Source organism: Petaurus breviceps, unplaced genomic scaffold, assembly GCF_028583685.1.
Source record: "Petaurus breviceps papuanus isolate PSGF00001 unplaced genomic scaffold, PetGlider_PUasm1.0 189, whole genome shotgun sequence".
NCBI lineage: Eukaryota > Metazoa > Chordata > Mammalia > Diprotodontia > Petauridae > Petaurus > Petaurus breviceps.
Window position 1 is genome coordinate 15,305,233 of NW_027185809.1, and position 18,995 is coordinate 15,324,227.

The 18,995-nt window shown below is 37.3% G+C and overlaps 1 protein-coding gene across 4 annotated transcripts in view; it reads right to left on the bottom strand.

Moving 5' to 3' along the window:
• KLHDC1 (kelch domain containing 1) overlaps positions 1 to 18,995 on the bottom strand; it is a 52,981-nt gene that overhangs the window by 23,029 nt on the left and 10,957 nt on the right. For all 4 annotated transcript variants that reach the window (XR_011169023.1, XM_069091969.1, XM_069091970.1 and 1 more), the window contains exons 5-9: positions 11,788 to 11,866; positions 9,244 to 9,327; positions 7,073 to 7,156; positions 3,209 to 3,267; positions 286 to 398 (exon numbers count right to left, since the gene is read on the bottom strand). Coding sequence is in view for 3 of the 4 variants with exons in the window: in XM_069091969.1 (XP_068948070.1) it covers positions 286 to 398; positions 3,209 to 3,267; positions 7,073 to 7,156; positions 9,244 to 9,327; positions 11,788 to 11,866 (419 nt within the window). In the remaining variant the exon portion in view is untranslated. The remainder of the gene's footprint in view (positions 1 to 285; positions 399 to 3,208; positions 3,268 to 7,072; positions 7,157 to 9,243; positions 9,328 to 11,787; positions 11,867 to 18,995) is intronic.

The following is an 18,995-nucleotide window of genomic DNA, read 5'->3' on the forward strand; positions in this document are numbered from 1 at the left end:
TTGCTTTCCTTTATCAAAGCAGATCCAAGAACCTGTGGTGGCAGCAAACCCTGAGGACGCTTGGGGTGCTTGCCGCTACAGTGTATTACTACAAAATGCTTTCTACATCTAAAATTTAATGGCCATCACGTATGTGGGGAAAAAAATAACTGAAAATGTGAAAAAAATTTTGGAAGAGATCATAGAGAATAGGTACAAAAGAGAAAAAGAAGAACTGATAACAACTAAAAGTTACAGGGGAAGTAGTAAAATGGCAACTGGGGACCAACCAGCATTTTTACTCACTTAGAGGAATATTCTCTGCACTTAATCCACCAAACAGAAAAAGCTGATCATCAGCAATTGGTGTCAAAGTATGCCAAGACCGATGTTTTGGTTTTTCTCCATTAGTATGAATTCTATATTGAAAGGGAAAAAATTAAGGACAGTGCTTTAATCATATTAACCAAAAGAAAGGGCTTGAATTATCTTGTAATTTTGTTAAAGTCACTATTTCTTTGAAATATTCTAACTAGATATGAAAATTTCCAAAATGCTCTAAATCTCTATTACCTCTTCATGAGTCACAGACATAAGTGTCAAAACTTTTCAAACTCATGTTTGTCTACTCATATAACCACTTCTGCCTTATTTTAGTATAATTATATTTCTCCAAGTGTTTATTGTTCTAAAATGGTCTATTGGTCCTAGTATATTTTCCTAAGATTACCTATACTATATTCCTTTTCAAAAAAATTTTTATTGATCTTTTTTTACCTCTCCACAATTTCTCTCAGTATCTTTTCCCCTCCCCAAACCCAGACAGCCATGCCATATAACAAAAAATTTTTAAAGAAAAAAAAAAGAAGCGGGGAGAAATTGTCAAAATTTATCAATATATGAGTTTAGAAAAGAATGAAACGGGAAACAGTGCATTCTTTATGAAGTGGAAGAAAAATGCAGGATGACTGGTAGTGAGAATGGTAGGATCAAATGAAGGTTTTTAAGAATAGAGGTGAATAAATATTGTAGGTAGCAGAAAAGGAGTCAGTAGATTGTTGTGTTTTAGTCATGTCCAATTCTTCATGACCCCAGTTGGGGTTTTTTTTGGCAAATATACTGGAGTAATTTGCTACTTCCTTCTCCAATTTGTTTTACAAATGGAAACAGGGTTAAGTGATTTGGCCAGGGTCACACAGTTAGTAAGTGTCAGAGGTCACATTTGAATTCAGGTCTTCTTGATCCTAGGCCCCTTGCTCTATCTACTTCACTACCTAACTGCAGGTTTCATTTAAAGTATGTCCCCTATGCCCAGAATGTAATTCCTCCTCATCCCTGCATATTAGAATTCTTAATCTCCTTCAAGACTGCGCTTCTGTGCCTTCTCCTACATAAAGATTTTCCAAGTTATGAGTGCTCTCTACTCCTCCCCAAATTATTATTTATATGCTTATCTAAGTGCAGGGATAGTGTTTTTGCTTTGTTTTTGTATTCCTAGTACCTAGCCAAGAGCCCTGTGTACAACAGTTACTCAATAAACACCACTGTATTGGACAGTATGTGTAATTCTCACTAGAACATAATGACAATGTTGTCAATGTAAATGTAGGTTAGATCTTTCAGCAGTATTTCAACTCAGTGGTCAGTGGACAGTTAAATAAATGTTGTCACTGTCACTGATGAAGCAGAAGTGACTAAAGACCATTTGGTATTTCTTTGTTTCTCTCTCTTTTTTTTTTTTTTTGCCACTGTGGGGTCCCAGTTGGGGAAAAGTCATAAAATACTTAAATAAGTGAAAAGCCACCAAAACTTAAACTCTGTGAAAGGTGGAAGTCAAAACATGGTGACCTGTTAAAAAATCACAACTTAGATACTGAATCATAATTTAGACACTGAGTCAAAACTCAGATACTATGACATATGATAACAAGAATATCATAACTAATACATGATCAATACACAAAGCTATGTTTGGGTATAACATTGGCTTAATGTCCAAGCTCATTACTATGCAGAGAACCAAAAATACCCACCAACCAGTAGTACTGTGCTCTCTCATTCCTTCTCCCTTCTCCTGTTTTCTATAATTTACCACAGGGATTTTGGCAGCTCTTTTGCAGGGATCCACCACTGGTCTGGCTACCATCCCAGACTGCTGATTGTCTGAACTCCTGGCAGGGATCCATCATACTGGCCCCCAGTATAAGTAACCCAACTGATTAAACTACTAACTACAATCAATCTGGAGCTACTTGGCCTCTTCCTTTGGTATCAAACTTGTCCCACTGTTTGTGGGGGAAGATGCAGGATTCCCCAAGCAGGGGAATTCCAGACCTTCCAGCACAGTCAAAGAATTTGTCATCTAGTAGCCACTGATCTACAGGAGATGGGCCTTAGCTAGGTTCATCTTCGGAAGGCAGATTGAGTTGGTTACCTGTACAGCAAGCAACAGTAGAATCACAGGTTGAATACTTATCTCTGTCTATATATTATACGCACACAAATACACATATATATACACATGTTGATGGAACGAAAGCCAAATCAAATATAAAAGTGATTTAGGGAGTTACATGTATTTTTAAATTACATGCTTCATATTTAATTAACATGGGCAGCTAAATATATCTCAACATCTTTTAACATGTTATTGGTTGTGTGCAAAACCTAGCCTTCCAAACTCTGCCTTTCCTTAATCTTTCCCAATTGGCAATTGGAGCCACAGATCTTCCCCCAATCTAACTCCCATTGTCCAGTTTTCACCAGGTGCTGGATACCCATTCTGAGGTGGATATTGAGTACCCCAAACCTGCCTCTTCTGGAAGTATCCCACAGCCCCACTCTACTCTGACTCTTGGATGCACTATCTTCTAGTTCAGAGATCATCTCATCTGCTATTACTTCCTAAGGTCCTCAAGGCTTTGTCTGCCAGAAACTAAGTACTTTCTATTTTCCATTAAATCGAGCCGTCCTTTATGTATTTTCACACTCAATTAAAATGGGAGCTACTTGAGAGCAGGGATCATATCAAATTTCTATTTGTGCCCCCAGTGCTTGTCACATAATAAGAGCACAATAAATACTTTTCTATTCCATTCCATTTTGTTATCAGTTTAAACTGAGCAATAAAACTCCAACTATTCCCCTTCACCTCCAGTAAAAGCCCCCTATTGTTTTTCTTAGTAAAAATAAAAAATTTCAAATTGTCATATTGTTATTTCAAACTTACCTTCCAGACCAAGTCCAAGTATCTAAGTTCAGACAGTGCAAATCATTCATCCTAGTTTGCTAAAATAAAATTAAATTAAATTAGGTGAACTACACCATGTATTTTCTAAATATTTGTATTACCAATACTCATATCATTATAAGGAAAGCATTTAGAAACGTTAAAGTGTGACATATATGAGTGTATATATACATATGTGTGTATAAAGATATATGTGCTTAAGAGCATATATATAATCTGTGATTCCCTTTTAGGTTCTATGAAAGAATCAGTTAATTTAAAATGGGCTATGGTTAAATTCCACAACAATATAAAACTGGAAATAGAGCTAACATTAATAATATTAAATATAAGATGCAGGTAAATTAAGACAGAAAAAGAACTGGACTTAAAGTATAAACAATTAAGATTACACCTGAGAAAGAATATACTGACAAGTGTTTTAAATATGAAAATAAAATTTCCCTCCCTTAAAAAATCAAGAATGTACACACACACGCGCCACTTTTATATCTAAATTTTTTTAAAATATGTAATTTTCATCACTTTGGCTAGAGGAAAGTGCAAACTATGAAGATCCTCATATACCAAAACCACCTTTTTCATTGAAAATACACTAACTAGGGCAGAGTCAAGATGGCGGAGTAGAAGTATGACCTCCAAGCGGCTCCAATTTCCACCTTCCCCAATCAATGTAAAAAGGGGACTTTGAACAAACTTTGGAGCTACAGAACCCACAAAATGACACAGAGAAGCTAACCTCCCACTGAGGACAGCCTGGCAGGCTGCAGGAATCGGCCAGCTCAGCGGTCTGGGAGCTGAGCCCAGGCCCATGTGAGCCAGAGGTTTTAGCCCCAGGGCAGGTATGACCAGCCATCAGCAGGAAGGACTCCAGATCACCAGCAGCTGTGGCCGTTTCCAGAATTATCAACACATAGATGCGAAGGAAAAAGTGAGAGGTCAGTGCAGTCTGGACTTTGCTACGCAGTAAGTGGGAGTGCGTCAGCTTTTGCCCCTAGGGTGAGAAGCCACTGATACGCAGGCACAGCCAACTAGTGCCACGTGGCAGCTTCAGCTCCTGGCCTGCAGAGTGTTAGGGGGACCAAGCGACCAGTCTGAGGGATAATTGCTCTTGCTTTAACCTGCTTGGATTTGGATTGCAGTCTAGGGTGGAGGTCCTGGGATGTGTATCCGGCTTGCCAGAGCATGTGGAGGCCTCAGAGAGGGCACCCATCTAATACCTCCAGCAGCTGAGAAAACTCTAGCGTTTGGGACGAAAGCTCCCCTGTCTGGTGGCAGAGTCCTACTGTGGCAAAAAGCCCAGGGGTCAAGTGACTGAGGGGAGACATGACCAGGCAAAGGAAACAAAGCAGACAGAAGATTGAAACATTAGACTCCTCTTTTGGGGACAAAAAGGAGCAAAGAATGGAACAGGAGGAAGACAGTGAAGTCAGAACTCCTGCACCAAAAGCTTCAAAGGAAAATACGAGCTGGTTACAGGCCATAGAGAACCTTAAGAAACAGATAAGAGAAGGGGAGGAAAAATTGGTAAGAGAAATGAGAACAATGCAAGAAAATTACGAAATAAGAGACAACAGCCTGACTGAGGAAAATAATACCTTAAAAAATAGACTAACTCAAATGGCAAAAGAGGCTCAAAAAGGCAATGAGGAGAAGAATGCCTTAAAAAGCCAAACTTGCCAGATGGAAAAAGAATCTCAAAAGCTCAATGAGGAGAATCATTGCTTCAGAATCAGAATGGAGCAAATGGACGCTAATGACTTTATTTATTTTTTTTTTAGAGCAATCAGGGTTAAGTAACTTGCTCAAGGTTACACGGCCAGTTATTTCTGGGTGTGGTGCTGAGTATCCGAGCCCGGATTTGATCCAGGTCATCCCGACACTGGAGCCGGTGCTCTTACTCGCTGAGCCACTTGGCCACCCCTAAGCAATTGGGGTTAAGTAACTTGCTCAAGGTTACACGGCCAGGTGTTTCTGGGTGGGTGCTAAGTGTCTGAGCCTGGGATTCGATCTCCAGGTCTTCTCAACACTGGAGCCAGTGCTCTTACTCGCTGTGCTACCTGGCCGCCCCGAAGCTAATGACTTTATGAGAAATCAAGTTGCTGTTAAACAGATCCAAACAAATGAAAGAATACAAGGCTATTAATATGAAATATCTCATGGGAATAACCACTGACCAGGAAAATAGATCCAGGAGAGATAATTTAAAAATTATTGGACTACCTGAAAGCCATGACCAAAGTAAGAACCTAGAAAACATCCTCCAGGAAGTTCTCAAAGAAAACTGCCCTGATATTTTAGAACCAGAGGGCAAAATAGAGGTTGAAAGAATCCACCAATCACCTTCTGAAAAATATCCCAAAAAGAAAACTCCTAGGAATATTATAGCCAGGTTCCAGAATTCCCAGATTAAGGAGAGAATATTGCAAGCAGCAAGGAAGAAACAATTTGAATACTGTGGAAACACAATCAGGATAACCCAGGACCTGGCAGCTTCTACACTGAGGGATCGAAGGGCTTGGAATATAATATTCCAGAGGTCAAAGGAGCTGGGATTAAAACCATGAATCACCTACCCAGAAAAACTGAGTATCATGTTTCAGGGGAAAATATGGTCATTCAGTGGAATAGAGGACTTTCAAGCATTCTTGATGAAAAAACCAGAGTTGAATAGAAAATATGACATTCAGATACAAGAAGCAAGAGAAGCATGAGAAGGTAAACAGGGACAAGAAATCATAAGGAACTTATCAAAGTTGAACTATTAACATTCCTACATGGAAAAACGATAATTGTAACTGATGAAACTTTCGTCAGTATGAAAATAGTTGAACAGAATAGAAATATATGTATGTTTATATATGAGGGTATATGGGCATATGAATACATATGTGAATGTGTGTATATATGTTTACAGGTATACACAGACGGCACAGGACCAATTTAACGGGAAGGGATGATACTTAAAAGGTGAAATTAAGAGGTGAGAGAGGAATATAATGAGAGGAGATGGGGAGAGACAGAATGGGGTAAACTATCTTATAAAGAATAGGCAAGGGAAAATGGTTACAATGGAGGGGAAGAATAGAAAGGCAAAAGAAAATGGGTCAACCTTATTCTCATTGAATTTGGCTCAGGGAGGGAATCAAATACACCCTAAATAGGGTATCTCACCCTACAGGAGAGTAGAGGGGAAGGGGATTAGAGGGGGGATGATGGAAGGGAGGGCAGGCTGGGGGGAGGGAAGTTGGAAGCACCCACTTTTGAAAAGGGATGGGATCAAAGTAGAGAATAGAACAAGTGGGAGGTGGGATAGGAGGGAGGGAAGTATAGTCAGTCTTTTACAATATATCTACTATGTTATTGTTTTGCATTAACTACACATGTACAACCTATACTGAACTGCTTATCTTCCCATTAAGGGTGGGTGATAAGGGAGCAAGGGAATGAGTCTGGAATTCAAAGTTTTAAAATGAAATGTTTAAATATATACATATACATATATATATATACACATACACTATTATTAATACTATTTTACATGTTATTGGGAAATAAGATATACAGGCACTGGGGCATAAAGATCCACCACGCCCTACTGGAAAAGTCTAAAGGGGTACGGGAGAAAATATAGGAAAGAGCAGATTGGAGGAGGGGATATCCTGTGGGACTGCTATTTTGGGGCGGTGGGTAGGGGAAAAATGGGGAGAAAATTTGTAACTCAAAATTTGGTGGAAATGAATGATGTAAATCAGAAGTTAATAAAGCATTTGAAAAATGAAAAAAAAATACTATATGATGTAATAATAATAATAAAAAAAATAAAAGAGAAAATACACTAACCAATACTCGTCCTCCAAAAATATAGCCCTTATTTCCAAGTACTGCACATGTGTGAGCTGCTCGAGGCTGTGGTGGAATTCCATTCTGTAAAGTATATAAATAGAACATCTGAAATTTTAGCCTTGAATGAACAAAAAACTTTGAAACTGTGTTACAAATCATAATTAACAGCTATACAATTACTTTACATGTCATAAAAAAGATTGATAAAAGTGATTCATGTAAATGAGTAGACAAAAATACACAGTAGTTAAAAAAGTACTAATTATATATAAAGGCAGTCTCTCTTTTCTCCTCATATTAAAGATTTATTTGTCCTCATCGGTCATTTTGGCTTATGAATGGCAAAATACTGACTAACTAATTTCACTAAAGATATATGAGGATTTTCAGAGCCAAATCAATGTAAAGAGTTGTCCTTAGGAAAGGAAGGATGCCTGAAAATCCTCTGGCTTAGTCAAAGAGAGGATTTGTTTTTGATTAAAAGTATAATACCACCAGGAAAGGGTAATACCTTAATACTTGTGAACCAACTTTCACCCTAAGGATAGGTTTTGCCAGAGGAAATGAGGCTAACAGGGAAAAAAAGTAATAGAAAATTTTCTTGCTTTACAATTTTTGCCTAGTACTTTTCAGAAAAACTTACATACATTTTTCTTACAGTTTTAACAACAACTAGCTCTCTGGCTGAGTCATAGACTACCCCTGGGATGGGTGATTTATGTTTCTACGTTCATTACCATAACTCTAAGCTTTTCAATCCTACATGAATTTCAGAATTTTTCACTCTGCAGTTCAAGTAGCTATAAATTAAGATATTACTATTTCAGATGTTTCTTGACATGATACTTATGACTTTATTTTAAAATAATGGTGTTAATAGAATACCTTTATTAATGAAAAACGTGTTCTAGTAACATACTTTTTTAAAAGGTCATGTACTTTGTTGCCAAAGATAAGAATGATGCAGGTGGTATAGAGGTCTACCATCAGATAAGATGGATAATGGCAAAAATCCCCATTAAACATTATTTAAACTAAAGTTATATTAAATATGTACCTGAAAGTACTGGGACAAAGTATAGGGAGGAATTTAGAAAAATCCTAACCTGTGTTTAGGTAAGGAAGAAAAGAATTGGCCTCACAGGAAGAAATCTCCTGATTTCTAAGGTGGGTTGGCTGCCAGGTCTGAAAAGGCAATTACAAAGAACACAGACTCCTTCCATCTCCAACAACTCCAAAGAGGGACTTTAGCATCATACTGCTTTCTAGCAGCCCTTCCTTCGCCTAATTTCCCCTTACCTGCTCACTAATGCCTGAAATTGGACTTTCATTCCATAATTAAAAACAAGTCCTTCAATAAAAGTAACTAGTTGAGGCAACATACTGAAGGGAATTCATATTAAATAGAAATTCATTAAAAATATAAGGACTGGGGCAGTTAGGAGGCACAGTGAGTGGCCCTGGAGTCAGGAGGACCCGAGTTCAATTCCGACCTCATACACTTAACACTTATTAACCATGTGACCTTGGGCAAGTCACTTAACCCCATTTGCCCTGCCTTCCCTCCTCCAAAAAAAAAAGTGTAAAAAAATGTAAGGACTGATGAATTTTCACATTTTGATAATAGGGTAGAGTCAAGGAAAAAAAGTAAAAAGGGCACTAAGAGTCTCACCTAAAATAAACCACCAAAATGTGAAAAGGCAAAGTACAAAGATTGTTTCACCTTCAATTGGAAAAGACAAATGGAAAGTGTACTCAAAAGTACTTTGGTCATTTCTTACAATGAATGTTTACAGATCTGCTTTGAATGACTTGAGTTTGTTTTTTTAATGGATTTTATTATATCATATCATATTATATTGTATTATTGTTTTTAGAATTCTGGTAAACTGAAGTACCACTATAATCAAAGGGCAAGAAAAGATGATGAAACTTCTTTAAAAATCTTTTCTTCAAAAAAAAATTTAAACCCATCTGTGAAAGAATTTGTTCCACACTACTGACAAAGGTACTCGGGCAAACAACTTTGTACTAATGACAACCCAATAACTAAGATCAAAATTATCCATTAGAAAATGAGATTTGATGAATTGTTACTATTGAATAGAAAATAAATAATGGATATAAACAAAGCTATTGAATATAAAATTAAAGTTGATTTTACTCACTTTAATTTCTGGTTGAAACCAAGTCTTTGTGTTTGTATCGAAAACATGGACATCGTTATGCCAACCCCAGAATATCTGTCCTTCCTAAATAAAAAAAAAAGTAAATAATAGTTTACTTCTTATACTACCCTTAAAATTACGAATATATGACAAAATATAAATAATCAAATCATTATTATTATGGTCATAAAACCAATGACTAATAAATTTTTAAAACTTAGAAGGGCATTATATAAAAATGGACTTTTTAATGTCTTATTTATTCAACTGCCTTTTTTTCAGTTTGGAAGAGGCTACTAAGTGAACTGTCTAGATCAAGTCTCCCCAAAGAAAAGGATATAGAGAATCTAAAATTTATCTGATGAATTTTGCCAAAATAAGAACAGGATCATAAAATCTCAGTAGGAAGGGACCTCAGAGGCCATCTAATAAGACCTGTATCTAATCAAGAATACCCTCTACAATATACCCAAATGTTCATCCAGCCCTGCTTAAACACCTACAGTGAGGGAAAGTCCACTACCTCTCAAAGCCAACCATTCGACTTTTGGGTTGCTCTAAACTTGAGGAAGTTTTGGGTTTTTTTTTAAACATCATGACTAAACAACTCTTTTCAATGTCCACCCGCTGTTCCTACTAGACAAGCAAAATAAGTCTTTCCACATGACAATCCTCCAAACATTTATAGGATGATTGGATTTAGAGCTGGAAGTGACCGTAGAGACTGCATGGTCCAACTTCCTTATTTTACAGATGAGGAAACTTGGGCCCAGAGAAAGTAAGTGACTTGCCCAAGGTCACACCCTAGCGAGCATCCCGGCTGGGGTTTGGACCCAGTGCTCTGACTCCAAATCCACAACTCTTTCTGCTACACACGCTGCCAGCTATCATGCGCCCCCTAAGTCGTCTCTTCTCCGGGCTAAACATCCCCAGCTCCTTCAACTGATCCTCATAGGGCATGACCTTGAGGGCCTTCACCAGCCTGGTCGCCCTCCAGCTTATCAATGTCCTTCCTAAAATGTCTTCCCACAGCCTGGGTGCCTCAGACACACTAATACATTGTTGGTGGAGCTGTGAATTGGTCGAACCGTTCTGGAAAACAATTTGGAATTATGCGAAATAAGTCACTAAACCATTCATCCTCTGTGACTCTGTATTAAATATTCATAGCCCCATTCTTTTTGGAAGCAAAAAACTGGAAATAAAGTGGGAACCTATCAATTGAGAAATGGCTGAACAAACTGTTATTGTATGAAAATGTAATGCAATATTATTGGGCCATAAATATAGAGAATTTGGAGTAATATGTTAAGATTTGTATCAACTGATATTCATGTAAAGAAAACGTTAACCTGGAAAACATATACCATGACTACAAGAATGTAAATGAAAACAAGACTAAAAAAGGAGGCTAATTCTAACTGACTGCAATGACCAGCCTTGTCCCCAAAGAAGAAAGGATGAAACACAATTCCCCTCCCTCAGAAGACAGGGGGGAGTCATGGGGAGGGTGACTGGGTGCAGGGGCAGAGAGACTATGGTATGGAATCTTACATTTTCTGTAGGCATGGTTTCTCAGTAGGTCAATTTTGTTTAACTGTTTCTGTTACAAGGGAGGATTTGGGACTGGGGGACAGTATATTAGGAAATTACTGTGATGCAGAAAAACAAAAAGTATCAACAAAACTTTGATAAAGCAAAATGTGGTGCCCAGAACAGAACACAATACTCCAGATATAGTCTGATCATTGCTACACGGATATTATCACCCTGTTCCTAGACACCACACTTCTCTTAATGCAACTTAATAGTACATCAGTATTTTTAGCCATACTGCCCTATTGTGTTGCATAGGCCCTTAGATTAATGACAGAGAAGTCAACTCCATACTCTGAAAATTACAAACAAACTAAGCAAAAGTATCTAAGGAAACACTCCGGCTTCAGAAATTTTAAGAGATGTTCACTAGTTCTGCTAAGTGAGAGAAAAAAAACCCCTAGTGATCTCACTGAAGAAGAAGAAATATATTTAGATTCAAACAATGAGGAATTAAAATCCTTTAAATTAAAAGCCATGATATTAATTTTTAAAATCAGTAAACCCTAAAATTTTGTCTCATAAATAATGATGGATTTAAAGATGATTCCCTTGCTCCAGGGGAAGGGGATGATTCCTCTTGCATCTTCATGTCCCTCAGATACTAAGAAGGAGTCATTCTGGCTCATGAGTAAATCTAAGGGCTAAAGAGGCCTACATCTGCATAAGGGTTATATGTGAGAAGATTCTTTTAGTTGTGGTACCGCTACCATCTCTCTGCTTAGCAGCAATGTCTTTGAATAGCTTTTGAAGCAATAAAAACAAAAGTGCTTTGCAGGCAGATGCAAATCAGCCATTGTCATATTTAAATCTAGCTCCCAGGAAAAACTCTTACTGTCTAGAATGTATATTGTGAGTTCCCAGGAAAGAAAAGAAAGCCCACTGTTTCTGAATACAGTAAGACTCCTCTTAAAACGAGTAAAAAATACAGAGAATAAAATTTCTTACCCAAGATGCATCATGAACATCAAAACAGTCTTGGAGTTCATTGTGTTTCCTACATCCATAACCACCAAAATATATTAACCTAAAAAGAAAAATAAAATAGTAGGAGAATGGGTAGGAGGGGGATGGATGAAAGTTAACTAAACTCATTAAAAACAGAGGTTATTAGTGATGAATTAAGACTATGGGAAATTATAGACTATTAAATATTAGCCTTCAATTCCATCCTGAACTCCACTCCCATGTCAACAAATGCCTGATAATAACAACTGGACGTTCCAAAGAAATCTCAGACTCAAGAGATGTAAAACTGAAATGATCTTCTTTCCTGACAACCCTACCTTCTTTCTGATTTCTTTTCTATTGAGGATACTATCATCCTCCCAGTTACTCCAATTCACAATTTCAGAGTTATCCTCAACTTTTCACTCTGCACTTTTCTCTGCACTGACAGTCACCAAGTCCTGTGAATTCTACTTCCACATCTCTGATATCTCTTCCCTTTTTTCCATTCACACCACAGATAATCCTACTTCAGGACCTTATCATCTCTCACCAGAACTATTGCATTAGGAACAAATTATGAATTTCTCCGTCTGGGATTTAAAACCCTTCAAAACATGGCTCCAAAGTCCCTTTCCAAAATTATACGTTATTCCCTTTTGAGCAGTCTTCAGTCCAACCAAACTATTTTCTTGCTGCTCTGCATGCATAACATTCCACCTTTCATTTCTGCCTCTGTATAGGCTGAACCCCATGCTTGAAATACATTCTTTTCTTATCTCTAACTTTTACTACAAATTCAGCAGGCTTTCTGCTGTACGGTTTCCATCAAAGCTTAACTCATGTCTCCCCCTATATGAAGGCCATACTAAACAACACCCCAGCAGCAAATGCTTCACACCCAAAGAACCTGATACTTTGTATATTCTTATCCTTGAACATGTTATCTCCCCTAAAAGGATATGAACTCCTTGAGATCAGGGCTTGTTTATTTTTCTATTTGTATCTCCAGCACTTAGCACAGAGTCAACTGCTTATTGACTGATTGAATGAAATCCTATAGGACTGATATATACCACATAAGGTTAAGGCAAATTAAGCCTTGGTGAATGAAATCCTATAGGACTGATATATACTACATAAGGTTAAGGCAGATTAAGCCTTGGAAATATGAAGTCAGAACATCTTTATGACATCCAAGAGGAAACCTTAGTTTTGTTTTGTTTTGTTTTTTTAAGTAAGCCTTCAGGGTCTAGAAAATCTCCACGTAGAACACTGAACTTAATAGCCCTACTTTACTACTATTATAACCAATGCAAAGTTATTTTTGTATTACATGATAAAATTTAAAGCTATGAGTGACATAGCTAGAGTCTGCTAAAATAAATGTAGGATTTTCCATTCTGTAATTGTTAAGTGTAGTAGGATTAATATGTAGGACTGGAAAGTTCCTACTATCTAGACTAGATTTTCCTTAAAAAGGCAACTAAACCATCTCAAGACTTAATTGGCCTGGGGTACTAAAGTTCAAGTTATTCATGTATCTTCTCGATCTCCCAGGGCATAAAATGCCCCATGCAAAAGCAGTCAGCTCTGTTGTTATAATGGACTCCCTGCTGCCATACAAGTCAAAACACCTGACTACACATGTATCCATATGGAGATGTGAGCTATGAAATGAAGATGTATATGTGCTGAATATCCTTTCCATTAAGGTTAATTAAATTTCCTTAAAAAATATATTATGTGGTCTATATGTGTTTCATTTTGTTCCAATCTTAAACATGAACCATGGGACTCTGAGTCAGGCCTGGCCCAGAAATTGAGAGGAAGGACAACACAGAGTAAAGGAATTCTGGGTGAAGCCATGCTCCAGGAGGTATACCATAAATCATCTCAAATTGGACAAGGAGACCCCCACCAGGTGGGATGGGCGCAGTGAGTACATAGGGAGACTGACAGGGAGAAAAAAGGCATGGCCAAAGCTAACCTTTTCTACCTGTTGTCTTAGAAAAGCTGGATTATGGAGCCAAGATGGAGGAGTAAAGACAGGGACTCGCTTGGTCTTTCCCCAAACCCCTCCAAACACCTGTAAAAAATGACTCTATAAACAAATTCTGGAGCAGCAGAACCCACAAAAAGACAGAGTGAAACAAATTTCCAGCCCAAGACAACCTAGAAGGTCAACAGGAAAGGTCTGTTGCACCAGGCTAAGAGAAGAATGCAGTGCAGCACAGGTAGTACCAGTATAGACCAGTAAATATGGAGCAGGACTCAGGGGACTGAATCACTAGCAGCTGTGGCAGTTTCCAGACTTCTCAACCCACAAACACCAAAGACAACTTGGAAGGGCAGTGGAAAAGTCTGTCAGACTCGGATGAGAGAGTGGCACAGTCCAGCTCCAGCACAGCCCTGGGGCAGCGGCAATGGCAGCAGCTCCTTTCAGAGCTCTCAGTCCATAGACAGGGTAATGAACGACTGGTCAAAAGGAGAAAACAGGGGTCTGAGGCAATATTCTGTTGCTATACCTATACCTGGATCTCGGTTGCAGTCCTAGGTAGCAGTTCCAGTACAAGGAGAAACACTAACATAGCGAAGCTTGTGGTCGCAGTGGAGAGGGAAGACCTTCCTCACAGCTCCAGGCCAGAAAAGAGTGCCTGTGGCCACTCACAGACCAGAGCACAGGCCAGGAGATGAGCACAGACCTCTTCCTAGATCATACAACCTGGGAAGAACTGAAAACCTACAAGTCCATAGAAGCATCTCTGAAAAGAGCTGCACAAATCCCCTGAAGCTTGGGACAGTACGCCCTCCACAATGGGAAACAGAGCCCTACCTTAACAAAGAGTTAAAAACTCAAGTAACTGGCTGGGAAAATGAGCTAACAGTGGAAAAAATTCAGCCTATAGAAACTTACTTTGGTGACCAGAAGATCAAAACATATACTCAGAAGAAGACAAAGTCAAAGCTCCTACATCCAAAGCCTCCAAGAAAAATATGAATTGGTCTCAGGCCATGGAGGAACTCAAAAAGATTTTGAAAATCAAGTAAGAGAAGGAGACGAAAAATTGGGAAGAGAAATGAGAGTAATGCAAGAAAATCATGAAAAATGACTCGACAGCTTGCTTAAGGATACACAAAAAAATACTGAAGAAAATAACACCTTAAAAGATACACTAAACCAAATGACAAAAGAAGTCCAAAAAACAAGTAAGGAAAAGAATGCCTTAAAAAGCAGAATTGACCAACTGGAAAAGGAGGTCCAAAAGCTCACTGAAGAAAATAATGCCTTAAAAATTAGAATGGAGCAAATGGAAGCTAATGATTCTATAAGAAATCAAGAAATTGTAAAACAAAACCAAAAGAATGAAAAAAATAGAAGACTGTGAAATATATCATTGGAAAAAACCACTGACCTGGAAAATAGATCCAGGGAAGAGAATTTTAAAATTACTGGATTGTCTGAAAGCCATAACCAAAAAAAGAGCCTATATTTCATCTTTCAAAAAATTGTCAAGGAAAACTGCCCTGATATTCTAGAACTAGAGGGTAAAATAGAAATTGAAAGAATCCACCAATCACCTCCTGAAAGAGAACCAAAAATGAAAACTACCAAGAATATTATAGTCAAATTCCAGAGTTCCAAGGTCAAGGAGAAAATGTTGCAAGCAGACAGAAACAATTCAAGAACTGTGGAACTACAATCAGGATAATACAATATTTAGCAGTTTTTTTCTTTACTTCAGCAGTTTCTTTTTTTCCTTAACTTATATATTTTTCGTTTTCAACATTCGCTTCTATAACATTTTGAGTTCCAAATTTTCTCCCCATCTCTCCCCTCCCAGCACCCCAAGACGCTGTAGCATTTTACAGAGGCTCTACATATATATTCATATGAAACCAATTTTCACATAAGTTATGTTGTAAAGAAATAGAACTAATGGGAGAAACCATGAGAAAAAAGAACAAACAAAAAAGGAAAAGAGACAGAGAGCAGATAATGTGTTTCCATCTGCATTCAGCCTCCGTAATTCTTTTTCTGGATGCGGGCAGCATTTTCTATTGTGAGTCCCTTTGAGTTGTCTTAGATCCTTGCATCGCTAAGAGGAGATAAGTCTATCAAAGTTAGCTGTTGCACCATGTGGCTGTTACAATGTACCATGTTCTCCTGACTCTGCTCACTTCACTCAGCATCAATTCACACAGGTCTCTCCAGGTTTTTCTGAAGTCTGCCTGTTTCATCATTTCTTACACCACAATAGTATTCTATTATATTCATATACCACAACTTGCCCAGTCATTTCCCAACTGATTGGCATCCTCTCAATTTCCAATTCCTGGCCACCACAAAAAGAGCTGCCATAAACATCTTTGTACATGTAGGTACTTTTCCCATTTTTATGATTTCCTTGGGATACAGATCAAGAAGTGGTATTGCTGGGTCAAAGGGTATACAGTGTTTTATAGCCCTTTGGGCATAGTTCCAAATTGCTCTCTCTCCAGAATGGTTGGATAAATTCACAACTCCACCAACAATGCATTAGTGTTCCAATTTTCTCACATCTTCTCTTAGCATTTTTCATATTCCTGTTTTATCATGTTAGCCAATCTGATAGGTGTGATGTGGCACCTCAAAGTTGTTTTGATTTGCATTTCTCTTATCAGTAGTGATTTAGAGCATTTTTTCATATGACTACAGATAGCTTTAATTTCTTCCTCTGAAAATTGCCCGTTCTTTGACCATTTATCAACTGAGGAATGACTTGTATTCTTATAAATTTAACTCAGGTCTCTATATATTTTAGAAATGAGGCCTTTATCAGACACACTGGTTATAAAAATTTTTTCCCAGTTTTCTGCTTCCCTTCTAATCTCAGTTGCATTGGCTTTGCGTGTGCAAAAACTTTTCAATTTAAATTGGAATCAAAATTATTCATTCTGTATTTCATAATGTTCTCTATCTCTTATTTGGTCATAAATTCTTCTATTCTCCATAAATGATAGGTAAATTATTGCTCACCTAGTTTGCTTATAGTATCAGCCTTTATATCTAAATCACATACACATTTTGACTTTAATTTGGTATACAGTGTAAGATGTTGGTCTATGCCTAGTTTCTGCCATACTAGTTTCCAGTTTTCTCTGCAGTTTTTGTCAGATAGTGAATTCTTATCCCAGAAGCTGGAGTCTTTGGGTTTATCAAACAGTAGATTACTCTAGTCAATGACTACTGTGTCTTGTATGTCTAACCCACTCCAATGATCCACCAACTCTATTTCTTAGCCAGTACCAAGCAGGTTTGATGACTGCTGTTTTATTTTATTTTCTTTTTTTTTGGAGGGGGAAGGTAGAGGAATTGGAGTTAAGTGACTTGCCCAAGGTCACACGGCTAGTTTTTTCTGTTAAGTGTCTGAGGCCAGATTTGAACTCAGGTCCTCCTGACTCCAGGGCCGGTGCTCTATTCACTGCTCCACCTAGCCGCCCAGACTGCTGTTTTATAATACAATTTTAGGTCTGGTATGGCTAGGTAACCTTCCCTTGCATTTCTTTTCATTAATTCCCTTGATATTCTAGACCTTTTGTTCTTCCAGATGAATTTTGTTATTATTTTTTTCTAGCTCTATAAAATAATTTTTTAGTAGTTTGATTGGTACGGCACTGAATAAATAATTTAATTTAGGTAAAATTGTCATTTTTACTATGTTGGTTTGGCCTACCCACAAGCAACTGTTGTTTTTCTAATATTTAGATCTGACTTTAAGCAGCTTCTGCCTTAAGGGATAGGAAGGTATGGAATATGATTTTCTGGAGGGCAAAGGAGCTAGGATTAAAACGAAGAATCACCTACCCAGCAAAACTGAGTGTAATATTTGAAGGGAAAAAATTGATTTTCAATGATGTAGAGGCATTTAATGTATTCTGAGAAAAAACCAACAAATATAATATTCAGAGAAACATAAAAAGGTAAACAGGAAGAGAAATCAGAAGGAATTTATTAAAGTTGAAGTGTTTACATTCCTACATGGAAAGATGATATTTGTAACTCATCAGAACTTTCTCATTATTAGGGTAGTTGGAGGGAATATATATATATATATATATATGTATATATATATATGTATATATGTAGACAGAGGGCATAGGGTGAGTTGCATATGAAAAGATGATATCTAAAAAACAAAATTAAGGAGTGAGACAGGGATATACTGGTAGGAGAAAGGGAGAGGTAGAATGAGGTAAATTATTTCACATAAAAGAGGCAAGAAAAAGCTTTTACAATGGAGGGGAAGAGTTGGGAGGTGAGAGGAAATGAGTGAACCTTACTCTCATCAGAAATTACTTAAGGAGGAAATAACATACACACTCAATTGGGTATGGAAATCTATCTTACCCTACAGGAAAATAAAGAGTAAGGGGGTAAGGAGCAGGGAATGATAGAAGAGAGGGCAGAGAAAGAACTGATGGTATCTGAATACAGATTTAAGCAACTTTTGTTTTTTTAAAAAATCTTTTTTCTTTCACAACATGACTATTTTATATTATATATTTTGTATGACCACACATATATAACCTATATGGAATTGCTTGCCTTCTCAATTGGGGAGTGGGGGTTGAAGAGGGAGGAAGGGAGAGAACTGGGAACTCAAAAGTTTTAAAAACAAATGTTAAAAATTGTTGTTTACATGTAACTGGGGAAAAATTAAATACTAAATAAATAAATAAAGTTTAGGATGCCTGGCTTCAAATACTGACTCAGTCACTTACACCAAAAAACCCCCAACAAATTTCCATTTCAAGAAAACCTATATAATATTATATATTATTTAAAAAAAAAAAAGAAAAAGAAAAGCTGGATTACTAGCATAAGGAAAATTAAGTTGTCTGCTGATTCAGCAATTAGAGATAGTATCTATATCCTCTAGGTCTTTAAAAATCATTTCATGAGAGCAAAAGTGCCACTCATAGACTTAGTCCATTTGTAGAATTTTTTTAAAGATTGCTTTAATAATCTGTGATAAATATAAAATGTCAATTGTTGAATTTTAATAACTGCTTTTTGGAGTGATTGTAATGTCTAGGTCCAGTAGCCCAGGTAAGCCTAGGTCTTCCTTAAAGGCTGTATAATTTGGGGATTATCTAAAAACAGGGCTGAATCAACTTTTTGAGGTCTTTGTTGAGACCTTTTTCTGTTTTTGCTTTTTAAACAT